This window comes from Aricia agestis, chromosome 4 (assembly GCF_905147365.1).
Source record: "Aricia agestis chromosome 4, ilAriAges1.1, whole genome shotgun sequence".
Taxonomy (NCBI): Eukaryota; Metazoa; Arthropoda; class Insecta; order Lepidoptera; family Lycaenidae; genus Aricia; species Aricia agestis.
In genome coordinates this window covers 10808403-10825916 of record NC_056409.1, presented here as the reverse complement: position 1 = coordinate 10825916, position 17514 = coordinate 10808403, and the positions used below count along the sequence as shown (strand labels likewise).

At 35.4% G+C, this 17514-nt stretch overlaps 1 protein-coding gene and 1 long non-coding RNA gene across 2 annotated transcripts in view; one reads left to right on the top strand and one right to left on the bottom strand.

Moving 5' to 3' along the window:
• LOC121726460 (hemicentin-1-like) overlaps nt 1-17514 on the bottom strand; it is a 115227-nt gene that overhangs the window by 16946 nt on the left and 80767 nt on the right. Inside the window, exons 10-14 of the mRNA XM_042113845.1 lie at nt 15141-15297; nt 13122-13261; nt 11338-11471; nt 10763-10925; nt 1062-1206 (exon numbers count right to left, since the gene is read on the bottom strand). Coding sequence (XP_041969779.1) covers nt 1062-1206; nt 10763-10925; nt 11338-11471; nt 13122-13261; nt 15141-15297 — 739 coding nt within the window. The remainder of the gene's footprint in view (nt 1-1061; nt 1207-10762; nt 10926-11337; nt 11472-13121; nt 13262-15140; nt 15298-17514) is intronic.
• Nucleotides 430-17190, top strand: LOC121726461. The gene is made up of 3 exons (XR_006035536.1): nt 430-505; nt 16955-16960; nt 17179-17190. It is a non-coding gene; the product is annotated as an uncharacterized LOC121726461 (long non-coding RNA).

Genomic DNA, 17514 nt, shown 5'->3' with positions numbered 1-17514 from the left:
ACAAAACAAACTAGTGGCAGAGCAGCCGACAGGCGACAGCAAACAGCAAATATTTGAATCCATTTCAGTTACGTAATACTTTTTTAAATTATGTTTAACCGAGAAAATTAATTTCCTGCTGTTAACTTGAATCGCTTCTTTCTAATAAATTTTTTATAATTCATGTTTAAAGAGTTTTTGCCGGGATAAATGAGACGGAATAAATACTTATCCACTTTAATTAAGTATCGAATAATCTTGGATGGAAATTAATGAACATACCGTCAATGCAATAACATTAATTTGTTATTCTCATAGATCACACACATGTAATTAAAAATATAATCTCCATAAACGTTTTGTCCGAAGTGTATGGAGTATTATTCTATACTTATTAAAAAAATATCAGTGGTTATAAAATATTACTATTATTTTAGAATTATTTCCTTGGTTATAACACGGTCACATTAACTAGACGCACGGTTTGATGACGTCATTACGGAGCGTGCATGTTATTGCATTCCAAGTTAATTTGACCGTATTGTATATTATTATTTGTTTCTGCACATGTTCTTGGTAAAAGTACGATAAATACATTTCAGATAGAGAGGTCTGAGTAATCCAGCTGAATACCCAATCAATAGATTTCCTACGAAGAATGCCGATACCATAAATTTAATATATCCAATACACAACAATACCAAGAATCCTTTCACGCCAAAAATTCTTCAAAATCGTTTCATTTATGTTTATTCGTAATTTCGCGTTGTAAACGTTTCATATTGGTATAAAATTATTGTAGCCAGGCGTTCTGTACGTACTCGGCTTACAAATCGACAGGTTTTATTATTTGTATCCTGTATTCAAGCGCCCGGAGTAACGAAATATTGTGAACAAAAAGTTTTTTGTAAATATTCGAAAAATACAGTTTTTTGATTTTGTATGAAACAATGATATAATAATAATTAATATATAGTTCTGTACGATATTTGATTGACACAAAAATGCTTATTTTTGGCATGAAAGAACCGACTTTTCTACACATTAAATATAATATTAGTTTGGATTTGGATTTTACTTACGTAGAAGGCGGTTGTTTCCGGTTGTTCCTGGCGAAGTGTCGTCGGTACACCGCCGCGATGATCGCGCAGACTGATGCGCTGAGCAGCGCGATGGTCGCCAGGAGAGACGCTATCATCGGAGACAGAGAGAACGGCCCAACTATACCTGTCGATTTACAAGATAGATCAGCAGGCTTAGCATGGTCACCATAGAAACAATTTCTTTCTATAATGTACTCGGCGAAACGAGGCGGTAGCGGTCATTGACCTTTTTAGTCTAGGCGCTAAATGAAAAATGCTCGCACTGTATTTAGAATATTTAAGAATAAAATTGATCTCTTATAAAGACACAGATTATCACAGACTCATCGGAAACTCTCTTGGTAACTCTTAGAATGATAATCCCCAACTTTTTATGACTTCGAAGTGATTATGCTTCATATTCAGTTCACATCGAGTATGCAAAATACGATATCGCCCTGACTAGGAACATCTGACACTTCATTGTCAATCGCGGTTTTATATAGAAAATTATGACAAGTTTTTTGACAGGGAGTCAATGACTGCTACTGTCTCGATTCCCCGAGTACACCCTAGTCATACGGAAGAATAGATAAAGTGAGAGATTGATAAAGGGAATCCGCCATTTCGTCACTAAAATCTGTCAGTATGTCCAATTTTTCCCGTTTCTATTGTTGTTTTGGTAAGCCTGCAATTTCACAATAATATTTACTACTTAAAAAAATATGAGTCAAAATTTGTTTATCGCGCTGGAACCGTACATTTTTTACGGATGCAAAGCATCCTTTGTCATTTTCCGGAACTCAAAGCTTCCGGAGCTCATACCAAATTTCAGCAAATCTAGTTCAGCGGCTTGGGCGAGAAGATCTGGTAATGTTACAGCATAAAATGAAAAATAATCCGTACAGATATCAAAATTTCCGATTTCGATTATAAAGGGGTTTTCATACGTACGTACGTATTAGATAAATAAATCGCATACCGAGAACAACCTGAAATCGTATTTCGAAATAACATAACTATGAAAACGGTACCGATAGGCTTCAAAATTGTAGGTAGACCTGTGTTTACCCGTTATTCTGGCGCTCAAAATACGACGTATATTCAAACCTAAATGGATCAAAGCACAGCATTAAAGAGGCCTTACCTCTTCACAAATTCCTAAAATAAAACGCATTTTCCTATTTAATTAAATAGACAAAACAACTGGGGTAGATGAACCGTTCTATTAGTAAATAAAACCTTCAGTATTTTTAGCTCCAGTTGAAAATTCGGTAAAAAATAAACGTGCCAAAATGTAAGTTGAGAATGGCTAATGCTGAGTCAGCAAAATACCAAGAATCCTTGATGATGACGGCGATGACTCAGGGGAAATTTGTGTTTTGCATTCAGAATAAATTATGACCGAGAAGTGTTTAATTAGACATTGTTTTTGTATTTAATGGTGGACCCTTGTCATAATTTCCGCAAGAGATCTCCTTTGAATCAGATAAAAATATAATTAGTATACTTATGTTGAGTGGGTCATTTGATAGAGTGCCGTGATTAAGCAAAATCAAATCCTTAAATTCCTTGTAAAAGAATTGTTATGGTAATCTGAGGCTTTATTAAATAGCCTTTTACTCGAGGTAGAAGTTGAAGCAGTAAAGTGAAATGTTTGATACAATAACGTAAATCATGCAAATAAATAAAGTTACAGAATAATTATCTTATATCTTTAAACGAGCAATTCTTGTATATATATAATTGGAATCTCGGAATCGGCTCCAACGATTTTCATGAATATTAAGTATATAGGGGGTTTCGGGGGCGATAAATCGATCTAGCTAGGAATCATTTTTAGAAAATGTCATTTTATTCGTGTTTTATCGAATACCGAGCAAAGCTCGGTCAAATAGCTAGTAATCTATTAAAAAGATAAAACCGACTTCAAAATAAACGTGTAAACAGTAGACGTAAGCAAGGTGTGCCCACCGGGTCCGTGTACGGCCCCGTCGGGTACACCATGCATGTGAATGGAGTGGTGAATATGATAAGGAGGTGTATGGGATTTATGTATGCGGATGACATGTGTGTGGTATATGCCTCGAAAAATATTTCAAAGGCTAGAGAACATATACAGGAAGATTTAGAAAATATAACTAAATGGGCACACGACAATGGAATCATCCTAAGCCTAAAGAAAACTAAATGTATGCATCTACACTCCCCTCATAATCGGAAAGCTAGTGATAGTGAAATAAAAATAATAGGACATTCATATGAATGTTTGCATGTAAACAAATCGGGCTGCAACTGTGCTGCGATCTGTTACGTGGATAATTTTAAGTATCTAGGTCTTAAAATTGATAAACATTTTAATTGGGCACTTCACGTAACTGACGTATGCAATAGATTAAGATCTGTACTCGGTAAATTTTATCAGTTAAAAAGAATACTAAACATAGAGACTTTGGGTGAATATTCGTAACATACTTAAACAGTATTAAAAAATTACAAATAAGACTTTTGAAATATCTAGTTACCAAAAAAGATAAATATGAGTGTAGTATAGAATATGAGAAGTTATTTAAAGTTTGTAAGATTTTACCGATAGACAAAAATACAGAGTACCTAATAGGATTACAGTATTATTATGATAACGAATATAAGGAAACAGTAGAAAATAAATACAACACTAGACGAGTTAGAGAGCAAAGACCAAAATAACCAAAAATATATAACTATTATGGGGAGAGGACGAATAAATACATAGTTCCTAAAATATTTAATAATTTAGATGTGTTAAGAATTGAAGAAAAGTTGTCACCACCATTAATTAAGAAGAAGTTGAAGACTGTATTAATTACTTAATATTAAGTTTGTTATAAGAAGTATAATTTAGTGTAAGAATATTAGTTAAAACATACTATTTTTATATTTTCATACTATTCTTACATTTTTATATTTTTCTTATTTTCTTGTTTTGTAACTTTTAAGTTCTTTAGATTAGAAGATAATTTTGTTTACGTATAGTTCATTATGTATTTTAGCATATATAACTTTATTGATGAGCGCATCTCGTCGTCAAACAATTAGTTTGGTGAGATTTAAAATGTAACAATAATATGTAGATTTTTTATGAATAAATATATTGAAAGAAAAAACTACTGAACCAATTTTCATGAAACTTGCAGTATTCCCTAAGTAGAACCATACCTAGTACAACAAAAAAAGAATTACTAAAATCGGACTTGCAGTTCCGGAGATATGCGAATACAAACATAAAAACATACATACATATTATACACTGTATAATACATACATATTATACACTGTATAATATGTATGTACATATACATACATACACTTTTGAAATTCGGCACATTTATTCAGACGCTGATATAGACCGATGATATAGAACATATACGAAAACTGGGCAGTTCTGCAAATATTACATACATACGCGTCTAATTATTGATAACCTTCTTTTTTTGAAGTCGGTTAAAAATTAGCGAAGGTACGAACAACCCCATTTTAGATTAAAATAACTAACAAAGGACAATACCTCTAATATTGTAGAGGCTCAAGTTCATACATAAAATGCTCAAAATAATATGACAAAACTGCTTAATAATTAAAATCAGCGAGCACTGGTATTTTTATTCGTCAGTTTGTGAAACATTGCAATGCACACGAATAAAGTATATCGGTATGCGAACAGAGCGACACTGAAGAGGAGGTAACTGAGGCCGTATCTCTTTCCACTGCTACTGTAGTCATAAATAATTTTATGGTCTAAAGCCAGATATCCAGCCAGAGCCAGTCAGAACATTTTATACTTTCACATTTAAATTTTGGACCCATCTTTGCACCTTAGAAAATACTTTTTACTACGACAAATTTTGCATAGCCAACTTTTTTTAAGTAACGCAAAAACATTACTACGCAAGGCGAACTATAAAAAATCTTAGGTATTTTGCTGTGCTGCAATTATTTTGCGAAACAAAAGAGAAAACGTGCTGAATTCGTTTGGTTTTAAAGTATTTAAGAAATAGTCTGCGTCGCTTGAAATACAATTAAGGAAATGCGCGAATGCTTTTAATATTAAACTTAAAAGTAATTCCGGAGCACTCAACCTCAATCACTATTAACCTCCTTCGAAACAGAAAACCTTTAGCCGCGACTATTTTTAGCGAAAGTAAAACTTGTTTCCATTGTATATAGCAAAAACATTCATTACCCCTTCAAACCGAAACCTAAGAAAATTGTTACAATTTCCTTACTTTTTCATATAAGTATTATTTTCAAATTATTTATTTGCACATTTTAAGTAATATTACAAAACAATAACAACACAAGGTTAGGAACATACTTGGTAAATAGGCGGCCTTACTTATTCTTTTTTATATTTTTCTAATTTGCTATAAGGACTCAGTCAAAAATATAAGGACCCTGAGCCATTTAAGGCCATGTTCCTTTGAAGGCCAACTGCTAAAAAGTCGTAGTTATCGTCATGGTAAGACATATTCTTTCTACTACACACTTAGATCCATCAAACTTAAGGCCACAATCGCGGCGGCGAGTCGATCGCGCCGCAATTGTGGCAGTGAGATCTCACTGTTTGTAGACTTTGGTTGTCGAGGCTACAATTGTAATTTCCGCACCCTGAAAAACTTCATTTTTTAGTTACATAACCTATATCTATCTCAAATTTAATTACAGGGCATTGTCGTATAGGGATATATGTACAGTACTTATAAAAGAAAATCTACTTATGCCTCGATTTAAGTTAAAATATTGGTAATGTTCCTAGGAAGGCGGTGGTTCCTTATAAGACCCAACCAAAGATTTGATAGTTGGCCTTGCTAGGGAACATGAACTTTACAAGGAACATCTAAAAATCATTAACATATAAACAGTTATTTTTAGTTATAAATGCGTACCTACCGTAAGAATTAAAATAATGTTGTTTTTTATAACATCTTTACTTATTAAGATTATTAAACTTATACACGCATATTGAACATTTTGGCCTTATTGAGAACGGGCCCATAAGAAGGCCATTTAAGATTAAAAAAAATTTGATTGCATTATAAAAAGCATTGTCAATTAGTTATAAGGTGTCAATGTGATACTCATTACTACAATTTTGAATAATTTCCATTAATATACTCTTAGTTAAAAGATGATGTTCAAGCAATATTCGTTATAGTTTTTTTTAAATGATATAAATAATATATTGAGCATCTTAATTGAAAGAAATTATAATGTCATTTTAGTAATAGCAAATAAATAAATACTTGTAACTCTATTTTCAAGCTAAACGACTGATGTATTATAATATTGGCCTTGTTTGGAGCTGTGTTCCTTGCAAGGCCATTTGGAAGAGCTTAACAAAACTTAAGTTTAGACGTGGGAGAGCCATGCTTCGGCACGAATGGGCCGGCTCGACTGGAGAAATACCACGTCCTCACAGAAAACCGGCGTGAAACAGCGCTTGCGCTGTGTTTCGCCGAGTGAGTGAGTTTACCGGAGGCCCAATCCCCTACCCTATTCCCTTCCCTACCCTCCCTTATTCCGTTCCCTTTGCATCCCTACCTTCCCCTATTACCCTATTCCCTCTTAAAAGGCCGGCAACGCACCTGCAGCTCTTCTGATGCTGCGAGTGTCCATGGGCGACGGAAGTTGCTTTCCATCAGGTGACCCGTTAGCTCGTTTGCCCCCTTATTTCATAAAAAAAAATGGCTATTGAAGCTAGGTTAAAAAGAGATTTATAATATAATACCTTATAAAACAGAGCATCACTTGATAATTTGTTTTCTTAATTTATTTAGTTAATAAACGAATAACAAGCCCGTTTTCCTGTTAGAGTGGCCTTACATGGCTCAGGGTCCTTACTTCAGGTTTGTATGTTAGTTTCTCATAATATGAGCACAGATTCGACGATGTTTTCTTAAATTAAAAATACAATCTGCCGCCCTAGCACGGGTATCACGCACGCGCCCTGCATAATACTCGAACTGAGCCAAGACAAACAATAATTGACACAACTAAAACAAAGGCGTATTATAACAGACTCAATTACTCCGTAATATGACCAACCTAATTCATAACGAGTTTCGGTTTGTGTTGTACCTACTGTATTTGTACGAGACCGGGAACATTCGTATAATGAAATGCCGTAGCAAATAACTAAGTTTGTTTATTTGTATTTCGCGATTTCGTGCTCGCATTACGGTAACAATCTTATTGACATTGCTTGTTTTGACGTTTATGTGATTAATGGCTGCTTTCACCACTGATTCACCACTTCCTTATAAGGTGCCAGATAGGCTATACACAACTTATTTAACAGATGCTCCATACTGTCATGCATAGCTAGCACGGCGTTGCCCAGTCGATTCTTCGAAAGAAAGTAATGGCAGTTTCTTTCCCATGTATATCTTTTTCCCGAGCATTTCGTTACCCATCGACTCGGGTTTGACTGGACAAAGACAAGAAACTCTTTCCATAGCAACCAACATAGCAACGGTAATCGTACCACAGACTCTAATATTTTCAGATGTCAAAGAAGCTACACTCTGGCTAGCGAGACTTGAAAAGGCGGACGTGTAGTAACCCTGTCTATAGCCGGAATTATAGTTTTGATCTACGAAATACGAATAATAAAAACTAAGGAACTTTATTATCCGTAGTTCGTAGATCAAAATTATAATGCCGGCTATAGACAGGGTTGCTATGCATCGATTTTTTTAATTTGCCGCTATTTACTCGACACTGACCATGGTTTTATAGCCGAAGTGCCATAATAAAAAAAAGAATCAAGAAAGTAAATGTCAAAAGCGGATAAAAATGGTCGTCATGCTTGACATATAGATTTTCAAAAGCGGAAGAAACATTTTCTCCAATGTTTTTCCGGTAAAACTGTCAAAATAATTTAGATTCTTTCGTTTGTCTACTGACGGTATGCTAAAGCAGCTGATGATGCATCCAACTCTGTCACGTTAAGTGGTGGATAGCCTATCCGGCACTTATCAGGAAGTGGTGAAACAGGCCTTTATTATCGTAAAATGTCAACGTTTTTAATTGGGCCCATACAGTCTTACTGAGGTCTTACTCGAACTTGATGTTATTACTAATTACGAGTTTTTAACGATCAGTCAAAAGTTGTTGGGTGGTAATTTACTGAAATGTGACAACTTTTATATTTAATTAAAAAAGTTATCTGATAAGCTCCAAGCTATTAAATAATTTTATGTAATTTAGTAAGTGACAAGTAACGTTAGTAATAATAAATTGATGAGCGCATGAATAATAATTATTACTATCTTTCTTTTTTGTAGCAGTTATTGGTTATATAATATTAAGGTCTTTTGTATATAATAGGGATCAAATAATAACTTAGCGCTCGATACCAAGTAAAAATATAACTTTATAAATAATATTATATCAAGGCTAAAAGAACCCTAAACATTCTTTTAGTAACGAGTATCTATTAAATAACTTCCACATGGCTGCACTTATGAGTTGTACGAATCGGCGATTCGGACCTCTCAAACGTTTCCATGCCCAATTTGACGATATTCTGTATGCGTTTAATACAGAAGTAGCCCGAACGTTTCCAGAAAATATTGAATATCTCCAAATACTACGAATGTGTACTTACATAATATCAGCTCCGACTAGAGAAATTAACTGCTGCCGTACTCCCGATAACATCAGAATCGAATTAGCTCGATCTCAACAGGTTTTGCTACTTCAGACATAATATACATGTGAGAATATAGTGGCGGCCACAAAGGAAGATGTTCCGACCGAGCGAGGTATTATGCTCGGTCAGCCCTCGTGATTGATTTCAGCTGTCGTATATATACCGACGCACTTATAAAACTTCGATAGCGCGATGCAGGAATGTTAGGCTAATTGTGGGTACCGCGTACCGACTACCGCCACATCCATAATACTGTATAGGTACTAGCGCAAAATCTTGATGTGGCTCAATTTGAAACGAATTCGATCTCAACGGTTATCCCCACTCCTGACACCTATACAAGCGCACGATCGTGCTTCGGGTCGATTTGAACCTAATTTGACTCGTAAGTCAAAATCGTATCAGTTTCGGGGTAAGGCTGCATTTCTACTTTCAATATGTTCAAAAAAAGGTTCATCATGATTAAAAACCTATGACGACGTAGATAAAATGGTTGGGGATTTCTGGTTTCAGCACGATAAAGAGCTAAGCTGCTCGGGCTTTCACACAACTCCCACTAAACATATGTTCAGTTCTCTTTAGAGCGTCAATTGATAGTGGACGAAATCTAAATCGATATCGTGAATCTAAACCATCAAACCTTTGAACACATGTGTCTATCTAGTATAGCTTATTCAGAGTATAATGTCTACAATTTATTCGCAAAGAAATACGAAATAGGGAAAAAACAATGTAGCGATTCCAAATCGCCATGGAATAATTTACTATTATAGCAAATCATTTTTCAATTAATGCTTATTTGAAAGTAAACAGAAATCTCTAATTCCATAATCGAAACAAAAGTGATCATAACTCCCCAGTGATGTTGTAAGCACCAATTAAAAATTACGAATTATCACCAACTTGTAATTGAAATTACAAGAACGGGCGTCTGTTTATTATCTGCTTTTCAAAGTGTTTACAACTTAATTTTACCTCGAAATTCCTTGGGAAAACATTAAGGAAACACCTCGTGGAAATTAATTTTAACTCGCCTGTATTGTAGGTTTTTGCCTGTTAGAAGAAAATATAGAAGGAATGAGGTGAATAAAGGCTACTTTGTGAAGTTATAAATACCCTAAATGTCATGTGACTCAGACATACATAAGCTGTTTTTGCATGACATTATCACAATACTATTCTGAACTCTGAAGTACGCAATAGGTATTGACTATGTGGAGATAAATTTTCATGTATGGAAAGGCGTAGTCACATGTTACATATACGTATACTTACCTACCGTAGCACTTTGACAACGTGTGACTGCGGTTTTCCAAACATGAAAATTTATCTCTACATAGTGAATATTGCATACTTAAGCCTACTTTAGTATTGTATGACATTATTGTCAATTTACAACGAAGGCATCTTGGTAGAGTCTACTGTGTCCATTTACTTGCAACTACATTAGCAACTTTGTTCAGTTCAGTATTCTGAAAATCTTGTTTTATACTTTTTCAGCGTCGTTTTTTGTCGTAGTTGGGTTTTAGTTTTTTACTTTTTATGATATTTGTTCTAATGAGTGTTGTATGGCGCTAAGTAGTAGTACTATGTCAATTGTCGTGTTAAACAGCTGTTATACGTCACGAAATAGCTTCCACATGTCACGATATATCTGTCTTATGCCCGATATTTGACTTGACAGACCTGAGGGCTACCTAGGGCCATATAGTCCTCATATTTTGGCTACAATTTAAACAGTCTTGTGAGCCTCATAAATAGATTTAATAATAATAGAGATTACACAGAAGGCATCAACAGTAAAATAAGGAGAGATGTTGTATATTTTGTATTACAAGATTTATAATATACTTCTATCAAACATCTTTCTTGTACGTAAACTATATAATTGTGGTGACGACATCTGTGGCTCAGTTGGTGGGATGTTGGTAGCTCAAGCCGATGTGGTGTGAAGCGTCCATAGATATTATTATTATATTATATTTTTAATGAAAGTATATCAACTCGCCTGTATATTTATCTGGTGGTCTAATAGCAGCTGTAGAGAGGGTTGTTTCTTCACTCCGCCCTTTAGCGTTGGCCGCGTATATGTTGAGCAAATAGCTGAAGCCAGCATCGAGAGCTTGAAGTGCGAAACTTGGGGTAGAGTTAGAGGAGATGTTAGCTCGAACCTACAAACAAAGTGGAACATCTTAGGGTCAACGCAGACCGCAACGCGACGTGCAGATGCATTTCTTTTGCATGGATTTGAGAGACTTCAATTGCGTGAGATCTCATGCAAACAGTATATCGCGCTGCGGTCTAAATTATTATTTACGTTAAAATAATTTAAAATAACCTCCTTAGGTTATTTTAAATTATATATATAAAAAGTAAGGATGTAAGCTGAGTCAAAAAAATCTCTTTAAGTAAATATAAATGCTAACAAAATGCAATTACAAGTAGCTTATTTACTTACTTAAATTTATTTTAACTCTACAATAATTTGTCCTTCTACTATTATATTTTGATGTCTGAACCTCCATACAATTTATCATTAAAGAAAATTTGATATCAGGCATCATCTTACTCAATTATACTTACAATCATTGAGGGTAATTCAATAACTTCCATGAGGAACCTTTGAGGGAGGCCTCCGTCGTAGCCCTCGAGGCAGTCTACTACTAAACCCTCATCACTTTGGTTCACCGTACAATTTCTTAATGAAGACGGCGAGCCTATCAACAAAAGGTATAAAAATCATACTTTAATAAACGATATTTTATCATAAATTCTACAACATAAATAGAATCGCGTAGAGCAAATATCAACCAAAAGTTGTTCGGTTAAAAATGTCCGAATCATTTTACACGAGCGATTAAATATTCGCATTTTAAATTCGGAAAATTTACACATGTTATGAAATTGAAACTATTGTTTAACACATTTTGTAAATTTTTACGAATATGTGTAAAATAAACGTTTAAATTTTATGTTACTTTGCACAAACTATGTACAAAGTTATTAAAGACGAGAGGTTCCGCGCGGCTTCGCCCGCGTAAATTACGCGGGAGAGCCATGCTTCGGCACGAATGGGTCGGTTCGACCGGAGAAATACCACGTCCTCACAGAAAACCGGCGTGAAACAGCGCTAGCGCTGTGTTTCGCCGAGTGAGTGAGTTTACCGGAGGCCCAATCCCCTACCCTATTCCCTTCCCTACCCTCCCTTATTACGTTCCCTTTCCATCCCTACCTTCCCCTATTACCCTATTCCCTCTTAAAAGGCCGGCAACGCACCTGCAGCTCTTCTGATGCTGCGAGTGTCCATGGGCGACGGAAGTTGCTTTCCATCAGGTGACCCGTTTGCTCGTTTGCCTCCTTATTTCATAAAAAAAATCCAATCAAAACTGTATACATCAACATGTAACATCGAGCGTATAAATTGTCCAATATATTTGCGCCTTTGAAGTGTTACGCCTTGAGGTATATCCAATACAACATTTCATGATGGTCTGCGTGACAAAGCCCCGTAAGTTTGGCAGGCGTTTGTTCGGATTAGGGTCACATCGTAACAATTTGGCATGGCATTCCACTGACAGTACCTACTACCTACTGACACGCTATTGACATGGTTGCACTTGCAGTCTTGTGTACGCATGTGAATACGACTTCCTCTAGGGTCAGATTTATCTGGTCGGTACTAAGTTTGCGCACGTTTATTAAATGTTGTAACCGAATCAAACTCAAGCAACATAACTATAATATTAGGATCTACTTCATTTTATTAGGATGATAAATATAATATTATAAATATGTGAAAAGAAACATTTAGTATTTTCTTGTCGAGATGATAAAGTTTAGACGACATGCGACTTGTTGACACGAGTCACGACATACAAAACCATTTTTTTACTTTATTAGCTGATCACTTAGCCTAGATGCCTAATGTCTACGCTAAGAATATCAATGTCAAGTTCGAAATCAAAATTTTATCAAAAAACCATATCTTATCTCATCGCTTAAAGCTTAGGCCAAACCTATGCGACCAGGCGACTGCGAAGCGGAGCGTCAAGTTGTCAAATGTGTTTTTTGTATAACAAAACACACATTTGACAAACCTACGCGACCAGGCGACTGCGAAGCGGAGCGTCAAGTTGTCAAATGCATTTTTTGTATAACAAAACACACATTTGACAACTTGACGCTTCGCTTTGCAGTTGCCTGGTCGCGTAGATTTGGCCTAAGCTTAAATATTAAATGCGAAGCTTTGTGTCACACCACATTTGGTACTTTTGAACATCTTATCCTTTTCATGAAATGTAATGGTTTTTTCATTTGTGTACAACACAAATATCCTCAACAAAGATAGAAAAGAGTAAATTATTTACCTGCCGCCACAAGTTTATAAACGCACGGTGTTTCTTGTTTGCCCACAGAGTTCGAGGCATAACAAGATAGTTCGCCGAAATCTCTATCCTCAGACGGAGTAAACTTCAGCACCGACTTGTGACCTGACGTCTCGAATGAGCTAAAAATAAAAACAACTTTACAAGATCCAAATAGAGCAGCCAAGTTTGCGCCAATTTGTTTGGAACTCAGGAACATTTCGATAAATTTAATCATATTAATGTATCCGAGCTCGAAGTTTGTAAGTATATTGGTGAATCCTCCTTTTGCACGGATCTTATCGATACACCTACGGAAGACGGGACGTATATAAAATGTTGGTAATTTAAAGTCTTCCCGCTGATATTTGTTTTTGTGTTGCTTTTTCGTATGAAAATTAGAATTATTGATACATGAATCTGATATCTATTTTATTAAATCTATACATATTATTGTCGCTGTTATTCATATTCACATAATATGAACTCATTACATCTTAATGGAGGGTCAAATTGGTTGCACCCGCGATAGCACTTCAAACCTGTTTTGTGGCCCTTCATACACTTGATGAAGGTTTTCATTAATTATAAATCATTGTTAAACTAGTTAAAATGTATCCCTTCATTCAAGGGATATTTTATTCATTCATGCTTCATTTTGCCTGTAGGACGTCACATTGTTACACCCGCGATAGTGGAATCGCCCACGGACTAGTATGTTCAATTAAAATTCTATGACCCCCATAAAATAGGATTAACACCTACTAGGCTGCGTTTCCACCAGAGATGAAGAGGAATGTGTTTTTAAGATCCAAGAAAATCGCTACGCCGAGCGAGGTCACGTCAATAAAGCGATTCTATTGGTTCTCAAAAATACATTCCTCGCAACACATCTCTGATGGAAACGCAGCCTTATAGCTTCTATTGATTAGAGCTGATACTGATGAATAAACAAAAGGTACTCGAATGAGGGCTTGAAACAGTATACTTTTGAGGGATATATTTGCACTTACAAAAATTACAGCGGCATCAGTCGAGCGTGCCCTCATTAATTCACCCTCACAGCCACATGTATCATGTACCATGCATGATCACGGCATAATATTATTGTTATGACAAAATAAATGGAAGCCGTCAGATACAAGTAATAGTATAAATACGAAGGATTTATTAAACCAGCTTTAAATAAGATGGAATCATGTAAACTGACCCGCGAAGCTGAAACCGAAAGTATTTAGGAAAATTGTTGATACGAAGAGATAAGACTGTTACTTTTGGAAACAAAATTTAAAATTATGTAGGTACAGTGTTCTCAACTTATTATCTATCTATCTATCTATATCTATACATATAAATAAAATTGGAGTGTCTATTTGTAATATTAAAATAACCGGTTTTTACTACATGTATAATTATGAATATTTATACGGTACTTACACCAAAATAACAATTTTTAGAATTTTTGTCTGTCTGTTTGTTCCGGATAATCTCCGAAATGGCTGGACCGATTTTGACGGGACTTTTATTGGCAGATAGCTGATGTAATAAGGAGTAACTTAGGCTACGTTTTAACCGATTTCCAAAAAGGAAGAGGACATTTTTTTACTTTTTTATTTTTTACCTATGTATTTAACATTATGTTGACGCGGACGAAGTCGCGGGTAACAGCTAGTATTATATAAAACTCAAAGGTGACTGACTAACATGGTCTATCAACGCACAGCCCAAACCACTGGACCGATCGGGCTGAAATTTGGCATGCAGGTAGATATTATTATGACGTAGGCATCCGCTAAGAAAGGATTTTGGTCAATTCCACCTCCAAGGGGTTAAAATACGGGAGGAAAGTTTGTATATAATATTACTTCTTAACGCGAGCGAAGCCACGGGCAAAAGCTCGTTGGGTAATAAGTTGGGAATCCTGTAAGTTAGGTTAGGTAAGAACTAAACTGGAAATTCCAGTAACCTTGTGACAATAATATCAGATAATCCTTCATTAAGATACCAGACAAAATACATTACCTGGGTGGCAAAACAATGTCTTCGCCGGATCGATTCAAAATCCATTCGAAGCTCGATGGCTCGGGGTTTGAGTCGATGTCACATGTAAATTCTAACGTACTATCCTTCATCGCGCCGTGTACTTGAGCATCTTCTTCCGACCTGCATTGGGGCACATCTGCAAAAATAAATTATTTAAATCTTTGATTTAACTTTAGTTTCTTATTAGTTATTGCCCTCGACTTCATCCTAATATGCATCCATAAAAACGGCCGTAATTATTTTCAACGGCCTTCTTAATTTTTATCAAAATATGTTGTGCATTCACTGTGCCTGTTTGGTACAAAAAGAAAACAAGCAGTTTATTTTACAATTTGAATAAATTATAATGTAGAATAGAATAACCCTTTACGCAGTTTTAGACAGCCTGTAATAATTTTACTAAACGTACACTATACATAAAAAGAAACAATTTCAAAAAAATTGTGGCTTAAATACGTACGGCCATTTATAATAAGACTTCTCTAACTTGCACTATTAGTTAGAGCCAGGCGTTGCACCTTACGTCCATTAACCCAATGTAGGCTATCACGGTAATGCATGCAGTTAAATGTGTAATAACTTTTCTTGATTCATGACGTGGTAACTACTTATTATATTAATCAGAGCCTGTTTTTATGATACTTCCTTGTTTACTTCTTCATATTTGGACCACAAAAAAATACGTTTTGAGTTATGAATGCATGATCATTTAGAACAAAACTGCATTCATAAGTCATAAAAAATATGGGTTAATTATTAATACACAAATGCCTTAGGGCCTGTCCACATGTCGACGTTACGACGTCGTCAACGTGGAATGATATTTTGCCCTTATTACATCGACCATTTCTAGAATAAGGACCTGTTTCACAACCTATTGTGGGATGTTTTCGCAAGCTTTATTTTCGATTCGAGCGAAAGACACAAAATATAGGAAATGACTAAAAATATTCATTGTTTTGTTACCAGTAGATCGTTAAAAAGACCGTAAAAGCTATATCTGAAGATAATCAATTTAAAATTGAAAAGATGAAAATCCGCCAAAACAATATTCGACGCTTGGCACTGCAGGCAGGTGCAGACTAAATTTCATTACGTAACACGATGGAATCATGCGAACGACCAATTATCAGGAAGTGTCATAAAAGGCTGATTAAAAACTCTCAGGGATGCCATGCTACTTGAAAGTAATTTATTGATTAAGTGTGCCCGGCGGTAGCCAGCGTAAAATATTTTTCCAGTGCATTTCACGGGATGTCAGCGCAATTTCCTAAGTCCTAGTTTTTATGAGCTTAAGCGCTAAGATTAAGTCCTGGCAAATCTTTTAGTCTTAAGCCGTACTGTAAAACTTTATTTAAAGAGATGTTTTAAAATGCATTACAGTGAGACGAAAAAGAAGTAATGAAAGCAAATATGCCAATGCGAGATACATTTTCGTTGGAATCGTAGGAGACGGGCAATGCTGTGCTTTCTGTCACAATTTACAGTGAAGAGCGAAAATTTAGAATGAAGGCTGCCGAAAAGGTTTTCTTTGCGTTTCGTACATTTCGGGTTTTACTTTTTATGCAAATTGTAATAAACATAAAAAGCTAACTGGCGCACTCAGAGTGGAACATTAATTACTTAAATGTAATTAATTCATAATTTTGACATATGCCTCATACATTATCTGTCAAACTCTTCATTACATTGAAGCTAAATCCTCATTAAATGTCTCTGAGTATGGCGGTTAGAGTTTGTACCAATGAGTTTCTAAAATACTAGAGTAGCAATGTCTTACAAAAGATTCTCAGAAATGCGTAACCACTTTTTTGTTCAAAAGACAATGTCAAGTCATATATTCGTTATGTCATTATGTATGTGAGATATGCCTGCAGGCATCTTCGAAGTGGCAACGCGTTGCTACCGTAAACTTCCAATCTAGTTACGTTAGTAACATAGAATATCATTGGTTTGTACCATCAAAGAAATTGATTCATAGGCTAGATATCGGACCTACGTCATTCGGCCGGATTAGGTCAATTTAATGAGCCGTGATTCGTGAACACGCCGTGATCGTGATCTGACGGTTGACTTTGACATAAAACGACCAAATTAACAAGTCCGCCATCTGCCTATGTAAACAACTTAACTAATAGCACAAGATAGCACAATGTTTGTCCCATAAGCATAACATTAAAAAACGAATTATTGTTATGAAATCGAGATGTAGTCATATCGGGCACGAGCAATGAACTTTTCTTGTCTGTGGTCCACCATTTCGATTCTTATTAATTAAAAAATATATACATCCAAAAATTAATGTAAAGTATACTTGGCCGTAAAAGAAAACAACCATGTGCTGTAAATCCAC